General features: G+C 44.1%; 1 protein-coding gene across 2 annotated transcripts in view; it reads left to right on the forward strand.

The window, feature by feature from the left end:
- VEPH1 (ventricular zone expressed PH domain containing 1) overlaps window positions 1–19,744 on the forward strand; it is a 471,495-nt gene that overhangs the window by 301,517 nt on the left and 150,234 nt on the right. For both annotated transcript variants that reach the window (XR_011031377.1, XM_068280844.1), the window contains exons 10-11: window positions 8,005–8,144; window positions 14,778–14,912. Coding sequence is in view for 1 of the 2 variants with exons in the window: in XM_068280844.1 (XP_068136945.1) it covers window positions 8,005–8,144; window positions 14,778–14,912 (275 nt within the window). In the remaining variant the exon portion in view is untranslated. The remainder of the gene's footprint in view (window positions 1–8,004; window positions 8,145–14,777; window positions 14,913–19,744) is intronic.

The following is a 19,744-nucleotide window of genomic DNA, read 5'->3' on the forward strand; positions in this document are numbered from 1 at the left end:
GTTTGTGTGTTTTCCAGGTATCTGTGTGGGTATTCTCTGGTACTTCAGTTTCCTCCCACACCCCAAAAACATACAGATAAGTTAAATTGGCTTCCCTCTAAAAATGGACCCTAGACTATGATGGACATATGACTATGATAGGGATTATATTATCAGCTCCTCTGAGGGACAGTAAGTAACATGGTTATATACAGTATACTCTGTAAAGCGCTGTGGAAGATGTCAGCTTCAGCGCTATATGAATACTAAATAAATATATATATATATATATATATATATATATATATATATATATATATATATATATATATATATATATATATATATATATATAACTATATATATATATATGTATATACAGTGGCTTGCAAAAGTATTCGGCCCCCTTGAAGTTTTCCACATTTTGTCATATTACTGCCACAAGCATGAATCTATTTGATTGGAATTCCACGTGAAAGACCAATACAAAGTGGTGTACACGTGAGAAGTGGAACGAAAATCATACATCATTCCAAACATTTTTTACAAATCAATAACTGCAAAGTGGGGTGTGCGTAATTATTCAGCCCCCTGAGTCAATACTTTGTAGAATCACCTTTTGCTGCAATTACAGCTGCCAGTCTTTTAGGGTATGTCTCTGCCAGCTTTGCACATCTAGAGACTGAAATCCTTGCCCATTCTTCTTTGCAAAACAGCTCCAGCTCAGTCAGATTAGATGGACAGCGTTTGTGAACAGCAGTTTTCAGATCTTGCCACAGATTCTCGATTGGATTTAGATCTGGACTTTGACTGGGCCATTCTAACACATAGATATGTTTTGTTTTAAACCATTTCATTGTTGCCCTGGCTTTATAATTAGGGTCATTGTCCTGCTGGAAGGTGAACCTCCGCCCCAGTCTCAAGTCTTCTGCAGTCTCCAAGAGGTTTTCTTCCAAGTTTGCCCTGTATTTGGCTCCATCCGTCTTCCCATCAACTCTGACCAGCTTCCCTGTCGCTGCTGAAGAGATGCACCCCCCGAGCATGATGCTGCCACCTCCATATTTGACAGTGGGGATGGTGTGTTCAGAGTGATGTGCAGTGTTAGTTTTCTGCCACACATAGCGTTTTGCATTTTGGCCAAAAAGTTCCATTTTGGTCTCATCTGACCAGAGCACCTTCTTCCACATGGTTGCTGTGTCCCCCACATGGCTTGTGGCAAACTGCAAACGGGACTTCTTATGCTTTTCTGTTAACAATGGCTTTCTTCTTGTCACTCTTCCATGAGAGCCAACTTTGTGCAGTGCACGACTTATTAGTTGTCCTATGGACAGATTCCCCCACCTAAGCTGTAGATCTCTGCAGCTCGTCCAGAGTCACCATGGGCCTCTTGACTGCATTTCTGATCAGCACTCTCCTTGTTCGGCCTGTGAGTTTAGGTGGACGGCCTTGTCTTGGTAGGTTTACAGTTGTGCCATACTCCTTCCATTTCTGAATGATCGCTTAAACAGTGCTCTGTGGGATGTTCAAGACTTTGGAAATCTTTTTCTAGCCTAAGCCTGCTTTAAATGTCTCAATAACATTATCCCTGACCTGTCTGGTTTGTTCTTTGGACTTCACGGTTTTGTTGCTCCCAATATTCTCTTAGGCCTGGTGCACACCAGAGGAGTTTTTCTGAGCGTTTTGAGTTTTTAAATCTGCTGCTAATGTTATCCTATGTGTCTGTGCACACTGGAGCAATGAGGTTTTGTAAAAAACCCCATAGCATTACATTGGGAAGAGCTTTTAGAGGTTTCAAAAACTCTTCCCAATGTAATGCTATGGGGTTTTTTACAAAACCTCATTGCTCCAGTGTGCACAGACACATAGGATAACATTAGCAGCAGATTTAAAAACTCAAAACGCTCAGAAAAACTCCTCTGGTGTGCACCAGGCCTTAGACAACCTCCGAGGCCCTCACAGAGCAGCTGTATTTGTACTGACATTAGATTACACACAGGTGCACTCTATTTAGTCATTAGCACTCATCAGGCAATGTCTATGGGCAACTGACTGCACTCAGACCAAAGGGGGCCGAATAATTACGCACACTCCACTTTGCAGTTATTGATTTGTAAAAAATGTTTGGAATCATGTATGATTGTCGTTCCACTTCTCACGTGTACACCACTTTGTATTGGTCTTTCATGTGAAATTCCAATAAAATTGATTCATGTTTGTGGCAGCAATGTGACAAAATGTGTAAAACTTCAAGGGGGCCAAATACTTTTGCAAGCCACTGTATATATCTATATATACTGTATATCTGCAATTAAGTTCTTCTGTTCTATATTAGATTGGTTCTCACTGAATAGGTACATATGTGTCTGCAGTGTTTCCTGTTAGTTTCCCCTTAGAATGATCCTAGACATAATTTTATCTGGTGTATCTGGAAGTGGTAAAAGAGCTGTGTACAAGTACATGTAATTGCACTGATAGTCATTTACATATTTTAATGCTTTCTATTGCAAGCATATGTTTTTTATCGGTACCAACAGCTTCTATATGTCTGTCTCTACCTGTTGTATCATTTTCACGCAGGTTTTCCATAGTTCTTAGACCTACCTCATTCCCCTTTCTTCTAATTATTGTGTTACCATTAAATGCAATTCATTTGATAATTACTTTTCTAACCTCAGTTGTGTGGCTTTATTGTTTATTCTAGTAATCATTTCTATCGAGACATTCAGCTACTTTAAATGAAAACAGTCTGTTAATTATGGCAGGTAATATACAGCTAGAAAATGCCCCTAACCTGCCTGGAAGTTCTGGTTGTTATTATGATTTATAGATGGTCTTGAGTCGTGAGTCAGGCCCGTAATTGATTGCACATGTGGAAATAGATGTAAGGAAAAGGAGATCCCCTGCAGAGTATTCATGCGTACCTCTGTAAGCATACCAAGAGCCAGGAGTTTATTTGGAACACATGTGGTTTAGCTAATTCTGCAGGATCACAACTATGCCGTTTCCAAGAATTGTGCAACAATAAAAGCAGCCTATATGGAATCTGGAAATGTGATTGGCTGCTCAGGTGATAAAATGAAGAAATATAAAATTGTGTGGGGTGATGGGTTGGCCAATTTCCATAGTCAGGATGTTAGTATGGAGCTAAACAATCTGATGAGTCATTTTAACCAGCTTTATCTTTCTTCCATCAACTTCAGACTTGTATAGAGGCTGGTGGGATGACAACTCGAAGTAGCACCATCAATGGCTACTTAAAGGGAACTGTCTGCATAGCTTGATTATTAATGACAGAGTACAGAAGAATGAATGTATCTTTTCTTGGAAACGTTGTGCAATACATCTCTCCATGTAGTAGTAAAACTTATAGGATTTGATCAATTAATTCTTATTGCTAGCATTAAAGACTCGCAATAGTCTAGCATATATAAATATGTGCTCACATGATACAATTAAGAAAATGTGCTGTGTCTGGCCATACAAGAAAAAGCTTGCTTGTGAGAAAGGAAGCGTTTTTATAGTCCTGATGTACTTTTCTTTTGGTACAATTAGCAATCTTAAACTAAACCTTTCACCTGCCCTACCCAATTGAGCAGACATATAATTTAGATTAATTTAGACAGGAATGTTTTGTTTTGTTTTTGGTTGTTTACTAAAAAAATCTCTTGCTCCTTATGTTTCGGTCAGTGCGGGAGTCCATTGAAATGCATGGTGCTCAGAATCCCCCCCCCCCCTCACCCCCCCACACACACACTTTTTGCCATGAAAAGAAACTTCGTTCATGTGAAGTAGAGGAGCTCATCCCCACCTTGGTGCCAAGGAGAGGTGGGTGTAGCTACTCCACACATGAGGCAGGTTGCTTCCAGAGATAATACACCCCCAGGCATGTGAATAGAACTACATTAGTACCCCTTACCCATTCCCACAAAGGATCATTTAACTAGTCCTACTTCATGTTTTTGGGTGTTTTCTCTGATTTTGTTAATGGAGCCTTTGAGGAAGTAGCCACAAAACCTGTCAGGACATTTTCTGTCAGTCAAGTTATTACTTTTATTACATATCCTCCACTTGTCATCCCAGGACAGTGAAGAAGCTTCAACATTCTCAAACATGAGTTTGCTGTACAACCACTTACTGAGTTCACTGCTGTGTTTGTGGGTGCACATTGATTTGTATAGTACAAGTTTGCATTTTTATTGACTAATAATAATAAAAATATCACTTTTAAGATAGTTTTTTTTCCCATAGCTGTTATCTTATGCTACTGTGTTTACTACTGACTGTTACATTAAGTAATACATGCGAATAATAGTTCTTACATAGTTACATAGTTATTTGGGTTGAAAAAAGACATATGTCCATCGAGTTCAACCAGAACTTCTTCAATCAATTTGTTTTGGTGTCAATAGATAGCAAGAGAACACAGTTTAAGTCCAACTATTTTCATAAGGTGGTATGCTTATCTGTGCTTCTGGAAAATGCATACAACAAATTGGAACTTAATTTGTGTGCTAAACTCTTAATTTTATGACCTCATCTTTTGGTGGGGTGGTGTCTTGTGCTTTTGGTGTTCCAGAGCTACTACTTATGTATGTAGAACTACAAGCTTTAGCATATTCTGCTTCAGTTTTCTTCTATCGCTGAGAAAACTCTGACAGACAATATATGCAGTTGAATTACTAGGTCTGCCCACATACTGAAGCCAGTGCAGGTTAGTCCTGTAAAGCAACTAGAAGCAACTAGAAGTCTCTAAATACTCCTAAGTGTATGAGAACACCAAAAACTTTAAGACAGGAGAAAGAGAGATTCAGGAACAGTTTAAACGGTCTCTAAGGCCTGGGACCCACTATGAGTGCTTTTCTAAGCGCTTTTGATTTGTGAAGTTCTTGCTAATGTTATGCTTTGGGGGAAAATTCACATACCTCAAGTGGGATCACACACATAACATTACATTAGCAAGAGCTTTTTAAATCACAGACACTTCTAGTGGGTTCCAGGCCTTAGACTAAATAATCTAGGGATGACTCACTCGAGATCCCACCATCAGCTGAATTATCAATTGTCAATGGATGTTACACATTAACCATTTAAGCCTCCTGGATATAGAAGATATGTCCAGAGGCCATGTGCGCTCCCGCGCACTCCCCCGGCCGGTCGCACGTGCACTCACGGCCGCGGATCGTTAGCCCAGGAATCAATCAATTGGGCTATGGTGCCCAATGATTGATTCCTCTCCCCTGCAGAAAAAGCGACGGCTTCTCTCGGAAGCCTAGCTTTTTCTGCCTCTTGCATCCCCCTCTAAGCGTACATGTTACACTTAGAGTGACGTCATGTAAACAAACTCATGGCTGCCATCTTGTGGCCAAAAAGTAAAACTACACCTAAATGTAAAACAAATAAAAATGGACATATATTTACAGTAAAAAAAAATACTATTTACATCCCACCCTCCCAAAAATACCCACATAAAATGTTTACTCAAAAAAAACCAAAAAAAACCATTACAATAAAAAAAAACCACGTAAATATTCACCTAAGGGTCTAAACTTTTTAAATATCAATGTAAAGATGAAATATTTCTATTTTGTTTTTTTTTTATTATTAGCTTGTAAATAGTGATGGATGCAACATGGAAAAAATGCACTTTCATTTCCCAAAAAAATATTGTCGCCATACATTGTGATAGGGACATAATTTAAACGGTGTAATAACCGGGACAAATGGGCAAATACATTACGTGGGTTTTAATTATAGGGGCATGTATTATTTTAAAACTATAATGGCCGAAAGACTGAGAAATAATGATTTTTTCAGTTTTTTTCTTATTCTTCCTGTTAAAATGAATTTACAGTAAAGTGGCTCTTAACAAAATGTACCACCCAAAGAAAGCCTAATTGGTGGTGGAAAAATCAAGATATAGATCAGTTCATTGTGATAAGTAGTGATAAAGTTATAGGCTAATGAATGGGAGGTGAACATTGCTCAGATGCATAAAGTGAAAACGACTGAGGGCTGAGATGGTTAAAGAGAGACATTGTCCAACCTTATTGTTGATCAAGGAGTATGGTGGGTAAAAACAGATCTGCTCTTTTGAAAGGGTGATTTTATTTGCCCATATTGTTTTCCTTTGAATAGAAGGCTGGCTTGCATGAAATGTTCAATTATTTTGGTAGAATGCCATTCTTCTAAAATGAATGAAATACACCACAATATGAGCTGAGAAATACTTGCACATAATTCATATCCACTGTATCAGCTTCACTTATGGCGCCTTGCCACCACAAACACTGAGCAATGTTACTATTCCCACAAGCGCAATAATAATTTCCAGAAATGATTGTATTACCCAATGCTGTATCCCAGAGTTGGTGACAAATCACTTCCACTATGTCAGAGGGTAAGGCCCTGTTCATATTATGTGCGTGTGGAAAACGTGCAGAACGCATGTAGTAAACGCACTGGAAAAACGCATGCGTTTGTACGCGTTTGTACGCGTTTTTGTAATGCGTTTGTATGCGTTTTTTCCTTATGCGTTTTTGATCATACCTGGAAGAGTCAGCTACACTTCCGACGAGAAACGCACCTCCGAATACGCATACAAAAACGCATGCCATGCGTTTTTAGTGCGCGCCCATTGACTTTCATTATAATGCGTTTCTGTGCGCGACGCACAGAAATGCATCCAACTATGCGTTTCTGCCACGCATACGTTTGCCACGCGTATATGTGAACGAGGGCCATACCTTTGCATTGATTTTTCTGGCCCTCGCAAAACGCACACAAAACGCGTACCTTAAAAACGGACACAAACGCGTGCAGTGTGAACGGGGCCTAAGCAGAATAATGGCTCCATATATAGGAAGCAGTTAAGTTGTGGTTACCCATGAAATGAAAATTGTTTACATCCATGGACAATTAGTGTAATTACTTTGCATCATCTAATTTCAGAGCTGAACACAAGTATTCACACTGGATAGCCTCCATTTGATAGCACTTAATAGCAGTTGCCCTTCTTATTGAGCAATGCAATACAGTATAATATGCGTCATATTGCGGATGCGTGATTCTTCAGAGGGCTTTGGAATAACAAGATGTTTACATCTGTTTTTACCCTGATAAAGAAGCGAAAGACAAATCAGGATAACATAAAATCATCTGGTTAGAATTGTAGTCACACAATCTATCTAAGAGATAGAGGGAGTCTATCATTTTGTTTTTTTTCTGAATTCTTAGATCAAATTAAAATCACCCTTATTAAAAAGCTCCCCTCCCTTCCACGCCCCCTATGCAATGCCGCAATTTTGTTATCCGCAAGCCAGGTCTGTTTTCAGCAAGTCTGTCCGCTGAATTTGTCGTTTATCGGGCACCACCAGGTGCCAAAATGTATCTACATAGCTGCATATCACAGCAAAGAAGGTAAAATTCAAAAGCCGCTACCGTGCGCCCACATTTCCTTTTCCTGTCGCAAAATGCGGCTTTTATTATAGGTGCCTATGGTGGTGCTGTTTTTTCCAAAAGGGCTCCTGCGCATTTTTTCCTGCTTTGCTTTTTTCCTCCTCTGTGAGTTAGTAGCTGCACAAAGCAGGAACACTTGTTGCTTTTTTTCCCCACCTGCATGAACTGAGTGACTGACAGGAAGTCCTGATCTTCCCAGTCTTATCAATGTCATTTCTGATCATTGTGAAGCAGCCAAGTATTTGAATTCATTTATACAAGGTATGCAGTTTGTAATAATATGTGGCATTGCTTATATAAAGAGTTGAGCTGAACTTAAGGAATTGCTCAACGAAAGTGGAATTTACTTTCAAAGGGACAGGCTGGTCAGCGTGCTGTAGATAACCTTGCACAGCCAATGAAGGAGTTAAACCAAAGGTAGCACACCAACACACGTTTACCATACAGTTCATATCTTAGACCATATTGGTGCTCAAACACCCAAGTGTATAATGCTAGTGAAATGTATGATCATGACTACAAAAGGGAATGGCTCATTTATTTTATTATTTCTTTTATTTTTTCCTATAGATACATTTAAAAGTTGTGTGGCAAGGTTGTTCTTCAGTTGCCCTATGAAGGGTCAATACTGCCTGTATAGTAAATCCAGTTTCATCCTTATTAGCCGTCATCCACAAATATGGATCCACATCATGTTTCTCTTCCAACAGGTGAGTGAGTAGATATCATAAAGGTGGGAGGGGAATACAATTGCATGCGATTTGCTAGTATTTTCTGAAATAGAATGTAGTTCAGTGGCATCGTATTCTTTTTTTGCGTTCGTATGTAAATTTGCGTTCGTGATTTTTCTGTTTTACATTTTAGATGGCAAGTCTGCTTTTTTGTGTGTGTGATTTACATTTCAAAGCAATTAGTGAGCTCACAGAATGTTTGCATACAAAGTTGTGATTTGCACGAAAATTTACAAGTTAATTTGATTGATTTTCGAGTAATTTAAAGAGAACCAGAGGCGCCTCCTTAGCCCACCATTGCCACACTTGGACTCGCTAAACATATCCAATAAGAGCTTGTGGATATGTTCTCATGGTCACCCTCCTGCCATCTACTAGTGCGGCCACACTGCGCTTGCACAGTAAGAGGAAACGCCTCGACCTTAAGCAGCTCTGTGCTACTGCGCAGGTGTGGCCTCACTTGCGCAGGCGCGAAGAGGAGTGTGGCTGCGATCTCTTAGAGCAGTGATGGCTAACCTTGGCACTCCAGCTGTGACAAAACTACAAATCCTATCATGCCTCTGCCTCTCCGAGTTATGCTTAGAGCTGTCAGAGTATTACAATGGCTCATGGGACTTGTTGTTCCACCATAGCTGTAGTGCCAAGGTTAGCCATCACTGTCTTAGAGGATCCATCTCGTAATAATGTCACAATGCACAATTCAGAAGTGCCATTCTGGTTCCTGACACCCAGGGGAGCCTCTAGGCATAGGCAGTACAGGCCATTGCCTGGAGTGCCATTGGTCCTGGGGGGTGCCATGTTGCTGGATTAAGCCCCACCCCCAAATTAAGCCCCACCCAGACTAAGCCCCGCTCCATGGGTGTTCTATTACTTGCTTTTCCTGCATCTACTTAGCGTAAGTTGCAGGCAGCTGCCACCTCTGTACCTTGTGCATCCTCCTTTCCCCCTTTGTGCCTCCTTCTGTCTTCTTGTGCCTCCTTCAGTCCCCCGGTGCCACATCTGCCTCATTCTGTGCCCCTTTGTGCCTCCTTCTGTCTCTCTGTGGCTCTTTCTGCCCCCCACCCCCTCTTGCCTCCTTCCATCCCCTCTGCCATCTTCTGTCCCCCTTTGTGCAGGGGTGCCTCTAGCCTTTTTGTCACTCCAGGCAAGAAAACCTGTGGCGCCCCCCAAGGCCCCACCCCATGAAAATAACCGTGGCAGGCAGCGTTTGACTAGAAAATAATCAAATGCAGCAGCATTTCACAAGAATATAGTGCGGCAATATTTCATCAGAAAATAATCGTAATGCGGCAGTGTTTCACCAGAAATTACACATATTGCGGCAGCGTTTCACCAGAAAATACATTCAAATGCAGCAGCATTTCACCAGAAAATATGCAATGTGGGCAGCGTTTCACCAGAAAATACACATAGCCAGGGCTCCTCTCCCCCCCCCCCCCTTCCCATTAGTTCCCCTAATAGCCCTGATACCTGACTGCACCTATAAGGAAAAAAACATTTACTCAACTGCAGAAGACTCCTCTCCCAACCTCCTTCCGGCACGCAGCACGAAGATCATCGGGGGAGCTGCTGCGTGCCGGAAGGAGGTCGGGAGAGGAGTCTTCTGCAGTTGAGTAAATGTTTTTTTCCTTATAGGTGCAGTCAGGTATCAGGGATATTAGGGGAACTAATGGGAAGGGGGGGGGGGGGAGAGGAGCCCTGCCTATGTGTATTTTCTGGTGAAACGCTGCCCACATTGCATATTTTCTGGTGAAATGCTGCTGCATTTGCATGTATTTTCTGGTGAAACGCTGCCGCAATACGTGTAATTTCTGGTGAAACGCTGCCGCAATACGTGTAATTTCTGGTGAAACACTGCCGCATTACGATTATTTTCTGGTGAAATATTGCAGCATTATATTCTTGTGAAACGCTGCTGCATTAGATTATTTTCTAGTCAAACGCTGCCTGCCACGATTATTTTCATGGGGTGGGGCTTTGGGGGGCGCCACGGGTTTTCTCGCCTGGAGTGACAAAAAGGCTAGAGGCACCCCTTCTGACACCAAATATGTCGGCTCATGCTGTGCTACCCTAGACAGGCCCACCTTGAGTAAGGAAGATAACACTTTACTAAAATGTTAGGTGTATTACGCATCATTCAAGACTTAGGTAACAAGAAGCTCATCATATTAGTTAAAGTTTCTCTGATTGTAGTGTTTCAGGATTGTACAGTGTACATTGAGTCTTTTTTTAATAATTTTATTTGGCTATTGGCTAAAACCATGTGTAGCTGTAGACTAGTATTTTACATTGTATGATCTCATACAAGTTGTACACAATTTGTACTCAGTGTAAAGAAATTGCATTCTAAAAAAGAACATATTGCTGCAAAAGACAAAAAGTTGTGCTTGCAATTCTTTATCATTGATGCTCCTGTATAATCCCAGCTAGGGCACTATCTGCATGGAGTTTGTATCTTCTACCCACATCCCAAAACAGATAAGTTAATTGGCTTCCCCTAAATTGGCCATAGACTACAATGGACATATGACTATGGTACGGATTAGCATGTGAGCCCTTCTTAGTGACAAAGCTATATACACTGTACAGAAGATGTTCACGCCACTGTATATAAATACTAACTCATTACATCACTTATAATGCATTGTGGGATTCTTCTGTATAGCAAAGTTCTTAGAAAAACTAAACTTGCCCCATCACTCACCCACCTCCTGAATGCCCCACCAATGATGGTACTTATTTAAGAAATCAGCAAATAAATAACTTATAATCTTTTATCATCCCCCAGCAGTCATGTGACTGCCAGGCTCTTTCTGTGTTGCCCCCTTACTTCTAAAGACAGGGCAATGAATACTTTCACATGTACCTTAGAAAACATTGTAGCATACCTTTTAAAAGGAACAATGGCTCAGGCTGTCATTTGCCCTCCCCTTTAAAAGAGGAGAGTGAGATCAGGCAATGTCTGGACAGGGCGTGAGAGAGGAGCCTGACAGCTTAGGTGGAAGGGGAGAATCTAGTGGCCGTCATGTGACTGTCATTTAAAGTTAAAAAAGGAGGTATTTCTATGTTTTTTTTTAAGCACTGTTTGCATTGGACTTTTGAGAAACACACATGTAAAAAAGAAATTTTCAATTTAAAGGACCACTATTGCGAGATATTTTAAATTTTAAAATACATATTTATTAGATGTACATTTCTCCCAGAGTGAACTGCATCATAAATTACTCTTTTCCTATGTTGCTGTCTCTTACAGCGAGTAGGCAGTAAAAATCTGACAGATCTCACAAGTTTCGGACTAGCTCATCTTCCCATAGGGAATGTAGTATTTTCTTTACTCATTATAAAAGCAATCAATGGAAAGGATCCATGTAAGGATGCTAGCCTCCCTCTTTGCTTGCTTGCACGCTATATTGGCAGTTAGGCTGAGCAGCTGCCATTCAGTAAGAGTTTTTGAAAGTAAAAAAAAAACCTTGAGAATCCCCCATGAGGAGATAGACACCCTATCAGATCTGAGTTATGTACAGTGCATTTTGCTCTGGGACAAAAATACATGGAACAAATATACACATGGATTTTAAGCTTTACAATTTAAAGAAAACCTGTAACGAGAAAAGTTCCCCTGGGGGTACTCACCAGCCTCCAGATCCTATCGAGGCTTCCCCGTCCTCCAGTGTCCCATGGCGGTCTCGCTCTGGCCCCTCCAAACAGAGGGGATGTAAATATGTACCTTCCCGGCTCCAGCGCAGGCGCAGTATCGGCTCTCCGCTTGGAGATAGGCGGAAATAGGCGATCGCTGTCGGGCCGCTCTACTGCACAGGCGCAAGTCTCCTGCACCTGCGTAGTAGAGCGGACCCAACGTAGATCGGCTATTTCCACCTATCTCAGTGCTGAGAGCTGCCACAGCGCCCCCGCTGGAGCCAGGGAAGGTAAATAAATCAGTGCTTGTCAGGCTTGTCTAGCCTGGAATGCCGGAGACTTCGGGGGAGCCAGAGCTGGATTGCCTGCAGCCACAGGGGAGGGGGAAGCCTCATTGGGACCCTAAGGCTCCCCCCTCCCGAGGCAAGTACCCCCCAGGAGACGTGTTTTTCAGTGCAGGGTCTCTTTAAGCTCAAAATGACAATAATCTGTAAAGAACTGTATTGGCTTTTTTTTAGTACTTTTCCCAAATGTATACAGTAAATGAAAACAAAACAAAACAGAATATATTTTATTCATAAGTGTTATTTGTGTGGTAAAAACAAAATGTTAGCATGAAAGTGTTCTGATCTTCTTACTGTAAGTATCTTTTTCACTGCTCATTTCCTGCTTTCACCCGACACTCCTTGTAAAGTACAGTAGTGTGTCAGAGCATCAGCAACAGTACATTATTAAACCGTTATCGAGGAAAGTGCCCGGGACGAGTTGAGTAGAGGCCTGTCTTGGGATGCTTGCCATCTTGCACTTCAATGTGTTCACTCACATTACATTAGCTTGGAACTCATTCTTTCTGCATTTCAACATAAATAAAAGTGAAGTTCTTGATTTGTAAGAGAAGTTGTGGAATGTGGTAACAATTGGTATTATGGAAAACCTTTCCATAAAGTATTTAAATCGTCGGTTTCTCAAGCTCTGCTCAGAAGGTGTTAATCCAGAGGCAAGCCTTCCTCGTGAGTAGCAATCGATGTGGTCATACACTGTGTAGCTTTTCCTGTTTCATACTTAGAAGCCCAATACAGCAGTACATTATTTCACAGACAATATCTGACTGGATTTTCTTCTTAGAGAAGACTGTTCAGGACTGTTTCATACCCAGAGCGACTTTTTTCTATTTTCCAATTGCTAGCGATTTGAAAAGAACTTAGTTAGTATAATCAAATGGGCTTTTTCACACTGTAGTGATTTAGTTTTGTTTGTTTTTTTAAATCACTGCATGTAGCATTGTTGTAAAGATTGTAATCATATTGAAAGTATAGAACAGCAAAATTGCTCGGAGAGTATCTTCAAATTTGCTTGCCAAAAATTGCTATAAAATCGCTAAAGGCAAAGCACTTTTTCAGTATGAAACAGTCCTAAAGGTAAGTTCCCATTGAATGAGGCTCATCCGAAGCCGTTTAGAATGAACAGCTCCTAGTAATGCACGGTGCCTTTCATTTGTAATGTGAGCGTAACATGTGCATTGTCTAGTAGCGCACAGCTTAGCTCAGTTTATCAGATCCGGGACAAGGACCTTCAGCACCCAAGGCTGAGACACCAAAGTGCGCCCCTCTATCCCTCCCACCCCAGCTGTCACACACTGATTGCTATTAGACTAGGAGGCACCCCAGGGCCCACACCTTAATCTCTAGTTATCTGGTTTATAGTCACTGCCATGTATCCCCTTTTCTTATTTCCCTCTGCTTCAAACACAATAGAGGAATGATTCCTGAGCGATTTGTGCGCCTCCTCCTACACTGCGCCCTGAGGCTGGAGCCTCTCTCGCCTCTGCCTCAGCCCTGTCCTGCAGTTTATTATGATGTAACCCAATGCACTGCACAGCCAACATTTCAGTATGAATGGGCCCATTGTGGGACCATCACAGCATGCCGTTGTGCAATTTTAACCACTTCAAGCCCACAGGCTTTACACCCCCCCCCCCCCCCCCCCTAAAGACCAGGCCATTTTTTGTCAAATAGGTCACTGCAGCTTTAAGGCCAACCTGCAGGGCCGCACAACACAGCACACAAGTGATTCCTCTCCCCCCCTGCTTTTCTCCCCACTAACTGAGCTCTCTGTCGGTGGGGTCTGTCGGTTAGATCGCAGCGCTGTACGGGTAATTAGTAGGCAGTTTCGCCGTTTAAAAGTCTCCAAGCAGCGATCGCCGCTGGGAGACTGAAAGTGGAGCCGAGCTCTGCCTACCAAGCAGGAGATGCGCGCGCAGCATGTGCGCGATTTCCTGAAAAAGCCAGCCCCAGGACGTTACGCCGATCGGCATTAGGCAGTCCTGGGCTCCCACCGCGGTCATGCCCATTGGCGTGACGCGGTCCTTGGGAGGTTAAGAGGTTATACATTATATCACATTATAATGCACCGCAATGCGCATAGTATAAACGCATCTAATCTTGACATCATTTTCCCCATATTGAGTTGGTTGTGGTTTGCACTAAGGTATAGCTGTAAATCATAAAATCAAGTATCCCATCAGATAATGTACTTCAGTATAAATGCTCACCACTGGACATAAATCTCAATATCAGTCAACATTTTTTTTAACCACAAGTTAACTCCTTCCCAACCTCCTAACGCCGACAGGCGTCGGGAAGGTGTCAGCTCCAGGATCGCCTAACGCCGAAAGGCGTGAAGAGCGATGGGCGGAGAATTTGTGTGCTAAGTTGTATGGCCCTGCAGCACACAGTTAAAGCTGCACTGGCCTGAATTGTAATAAAATAGCCTGGTCACTAGGGGGTGTAAGGCTACGGTCCTCAAGTGGTTAAAGAAAGGTTACAGTTCACACTAAAGCAGTTCTCCTCATTATTGTTGGTTAGTATTACTGTGGGATTACATACAATACGTCCCATTCCATGACCCTTTAATGTACCCTTTTTCTGTGCATTTTCTAACGTGCTGCATGGTTATTTTCTGTATGTCTTCCTTTAGAGTTTGCTTGCTGAGCCATTGTCTACACAGACCACTTCTATGCAAGTCCTGAAAACTCTGTGGGAAAAAACACAGCTGAAGGGATCACACAGCTTTGAAGCTTCCATCATGCAATCTCTGTTTCCACATAAAAAGGTGATTTTTTTTTTTTCAAATCTATTCAATAAATGATATGATGTGACAGAAATAGCACAGCAGCGTCAGTGTGTGAATGTAGGAGCTGATAGAGTAATAGATGATGTTTAGGGAAAATATGTCATCACCATAGATTGTGTCATATCCAGTCATAGCTCCCTATTGTCCTCCTTTTGGAGGGTCAGTTTCTCTTTGAGAACCAAATCCCTCGTCCCTCTGTTCTCCTTAGCTGCCCCTCTGTTTGGACTAATGTACAAACATGCATAACTAAATATATTTATTTTACATAAAAAAAAGATATTCTTCAGTTTTAGCACTGAGAGATGTCCCTCTCTCATCCCTGAAAGTTAGGAAGTACTGTATGTATTTATATAATTAGAAGTATTGTTAGAGGCATTAGGGCACTTTATCTAGCCTCAGTGTGTATCAATTTGGAGAGCTAGCACAAGGGATGCCTTCTGTCTTCTATTGGATGGGCATACAAGCAGTGGCCACGAATCCTGTAGTCGGAATGCATGTGCAATAAAGAAGAGTGTCTTTCACCAGTACAGAAGGGGGGGAACATCGAAATTGTGTGTTTGCAAAGCAAGCCCTCCAACTGTCCCGGATCCTGCGGGACTGTCCTGGGTTGGGTGGGGGGCTCTCCCGCTATCCCGGTATCACCCCCCTGGATCCCGGCCGGCTGGGCAGAGAGAGGAAAAAATTATCGAGGCGCCAGCCGCGCAATGTTGGATGTGGGGGCCAGCGCACAGGCATCATACCTCCCTCCCTCCCTCTGAATGGTCCCCCTACTGTGTGTCTGTTGCGCGGCTGGCGCCTTGATCAATTTTTTTGCCGCCTCTATGCCCAGGCATCTTCCTCCCCACCCAAAGTAGCACTCTCCTCCCCACCCACTGGCACCTTGGTCCCCACCCAGTGGCACTCTCCACCCCATCCATGGGCACCCTCCTCCCCACCCACGGGCACCTTCCTCCCCACCCACTGGCACCTCGGTCCCCATCCATGGGCACACTCCTCCCCACCTACGGGCACCTTCCTCCCCACCCACGGGCACCTTCCTCCCCACCCACTGGCACCTTGATCCCCACCCAGTGGCACCCTCCTTCCCATCCATGGGCACTCTCCTCACCCACCAGCACCTTCCTTCCCACCCAACAGCACTCACCTCCCAACCCACTGGCAACCCCCTTCTACCCACTGGCACCTACCTCCCCACCCAGCGGCACCCTCCTTCTACCCATGGGCTCCTTTCTCCCCACCCAGTGGCCCCCTCCTTTCCACCCAGTGTCACCCTCTCCCACCAACTGGCACCCTCCTCCGCACCCATTGTCACTCTCCTGCAAAAGCAGGGGTGTGGCTTAAGTGCCCCTCTTTGGCATCTTCAAAAGTTGGGAGGTATGGCAAAGGCCATTGTGAATTTTACTGTGAAAATCTGTGAACTAACCATTTGCGGTGAGCCAAAACAGGTGTAAAAAGTGTACTAAAACCCGCACAGCGGCATGACGGAGGAGGATCAAGTGCAAAATAGTTGCCAAAAATTACATATTTTGCACAAACACTTTTTTTTTTTAAGAAATGTCAGTGGCTGCTGAATTTAGCAGTTAATAGCAAAGCCCCTGTACGTGCTAGAAACACCAAATTTGCAGGATATGTTAAGGAAAAAAGTGGTCAAAAAGACCTTGTATTTTTTGAGAAAATCCATTTTAAAGTTCTGAGAGGAAAAAAAAGCCTTTTTAAATGCAGTTACATGACAGGTAATGTATCAACCTATCGGTAGTGTGCATTTACATATATCAAAACAAAGCAGTGAGTATCATGACAGGGTTTCCAGGAATGACCCCCTTAAAAGCATGTGGAAATGCAACAAAGCTTTGGTCAGGGATTGCTATACAGCTGCAGTATGGCTGTATAAAGATCCCTGGCAACTATACCTATTTTTTGGACCATTTAAGGGCAGGGCTGCCATCAGAAATTTTGGGGCCCCTCACACATCATCAGACTTGGGCCCCCCTCCCTGGGCCCACCCGCTAGCCACCCCACCACTGTGTCCAGTGTGCGAAGTGTGTTATGCGGCAAAAAGTGGACATGACCATGGTATGTTGTAGAGCAGTGGTCCTCAAACTAAGGCCCGTGGGCCGAATGCGGCCCACAGAGGCTTTTTCACTGGCCCCCCCAAACACAAAATGTATAACTTATGGATGCAACCCACTGTACCTTTAAATATCGGCTGCCCACATATAGAATGGCAGTGCTGGCACCACCCATCCACCAGGGGTGCCTCTAGTCATTTTGTCACTCCAGGCGAGAAAACCTGTGGCGCCCCCCCAAAGCCCCTCCCCCCAGGAAAATAATCATAATGCAGCATCGTTTCACCAGAAAATAATCATTATGCGGCAGTGTTTCATCAGAAAATAATAGTAATTATCGTAATTCAGAATCGTAATTCACCAGAAAATAATCGTAATGTGGCAGTGTTTCACCAGAAAATACACTTATTGCAGCAGCAGTTCACTGGAAAATATTCGTAAGGTGGCAGCGTTTCACCAGAAAATACACTTATTGCAGCAGCATTTCACCAGAAATTAATCATAGGGCAGAAGCGTTTTACCAGAAAATAATCGTAATGGGGCAGCGTTGTCAGAAAATAAATCGTAATGTGGAAGCGTTTCACCAGAAAATACACGTAATCCGAGCAGAGGGAAAGAGTAGAGAGGGAGAGGCAGCATAAGATGTAAGAGGGGGGTAGAGGAACAGAGAGGGGGAGGGATAGACAGCATAAGATGGAAGAGGGTGCAGAGAAACAGAGGGGAGAGGGAGAGACAGCATAAGATGGAAGAGAGTGCAGAGGAACAGAGAGGGGTCGAGACAGCATAAGATGGAAGAGGGGGCAGAGGAACAGAGAGGGGAGAGGGAGAGACAGCACAGCACTAAAGCACAGGTTTACAGCTTTACCAGCCTACAGCCTAACCAGCTTTCAAAGAAAACTCTAGTATCAAAAGAGCAGGGCACATTCTAGCAGTTATAACAGTACTGGGAGTCTGCACACAGGACAGGAAGTGTTCTTAGCAGCCTGCCTGCATACCTTCTCTTCTGCCTGTGCATGCAGCTTATCATCTCTGGAGTAGTGATGGGTCGTTCGCGAACGAGCCGGCTCTAAGAGCTGGCTCTTTGCTGCGAACGACAAGAGCCGGTTCTCAGTTTTGAAAGAGCCGATGCCTCAGCCGCCCCACAGAGCTCTGCTTTGCTCTGCAATAAAGGGCGCTGAGGCATGTTGGGAGATGTAGTCCTCCTCTTGCAGCTTGTAGGAGTGTATGGGGCGGAGCAGAGCAGTAGCAGGAGGGATTGCCCCAGTCAGAGAAGCAGTCTGGAATTGTCATGGAGACGGGGGCGGGGCTTTTACTCCGATTCTGAGTGGTGTTTAGTGATATTTAATGAAGAGCCGATTCAGAGCCGTAAGAGACGGCTCTTTAACCCTCCTGGCGGTATATTAAAAACCGCCAGGGGGCAGCGCAGCCGTTTTTTTTGATTTTTTTTTTTTTTATATCATGTAGCGAGCCGAGGGCTCGCTACATGTTAGCCGCTGCTAGGCGGCATCCCCCCAGCCCAGCCGATCGCCTCCGGCGATAGGCGATCAGGAAATCCCGTTCAAAGAACGGGATTTCCTGGAGGGCTTCCCCCGTCGCCATGGCGATGGGGCGGGATGACGTCACCGACGTCATGGACGTCGTGACGTCTAAGGGAGTCCCGATCCACCCCTTGCCGCTGCCTGGCGCTGATAGGCCAGGCAGCGCACGGGTCTAGGGGGGGGCTGTCTTGCGACGCGGATAGCGGCGATCGAGCGCGGGGCGGCGGCGATCGAAGTGCTGACGCAGCTAGCAAAGTGCTACTACGTTCGGGGTTACCGCCAGGAAGGTTAATGGGAGCCGAGTCAGAAAAGCCGATTCTCTGAAAAGAGCCGGAATTCCCATCACTACTCTGGAGCAGAAACTTCCCTTCTCCCAGGCTGTGTTGCTATCTTGTGCGGGGGCGGGGCTCCAACACGGACACATCACATTCTTCTCTCTGTGACTGCATCTGTCCCCTGGCTGTCTCGCTCCAGTGTCTGTGTGCAGCCAGTGACACAGGTGGGGGTCAGACTGTCGGGGGCATAAGCTGGCTGGCCGCTGGCTCCTGGTTTGACTGGCGTGGGGCAGAGTTAAAGGCTGGGCCACACGAGGTACACACTTTACCTGTGTGGCTACTGAGAAGAAGGGGCACGGCTTTAAAGAAGGAGCCTGGCAGAGAAGAGCAGTATTGATTGCTCTATTGGCTGGGGAGAAGTGGAGGTGGAGGCACTGCTGAGCACATGGTAGCGTGCCGAGCACCGGGGACTGAGTCGGGAGGTAATATAATATAAAAAAAAAACAAAAAAACATGGTCACAGTAGCAGCGGCGGGGGAATGCGCCTCCCCACCTCATGGCGCCTCACCACCTCATGGCGCCCCAGGCAACCGCCTATACTTGCCTGGTGGGTGAGACGCCCCTGCCATCCACATACTGTAGAAGTCATTCGCTGGCTTCCAATCCAATTCTGCATCATGTGACACTGCTGTCCAACTGGAGAGCAGGTTGTCACTTGGGTATGCTTCATTGTCTTGTACACAAAGACATTCTTTGAGCGCCGCACGACTGAATGGCTGCTGCTGGGAGTTCTCCTCTGGGCATGATTGGGGGGAATCAATACCTAGATTCAATGTAATGTTTTTGAACATAATTTTATGTATGTTCCGGCCCCCCAGCCGTCTGAAGTATGGTGACCCGGCCCTTGACCAAAAACGTTTGGGGACCCCTGT

This window comes from Hyperolius riggenbachi, chromosome 4, assembly GCF_040937935.1.
Source record: "Hyperolius riggenbachi isolate aHypRig1 chromosome 4, aHypRig1.pri, whole genome shotgun sequence".
Taxonomy (NCBI): domain Eukaryota; kingdom Metazoa; phylum Chordata; class Amphibia; order Anura; family Hyperoliidae; genus Hyperolius; species Hyperolius riggenbachi.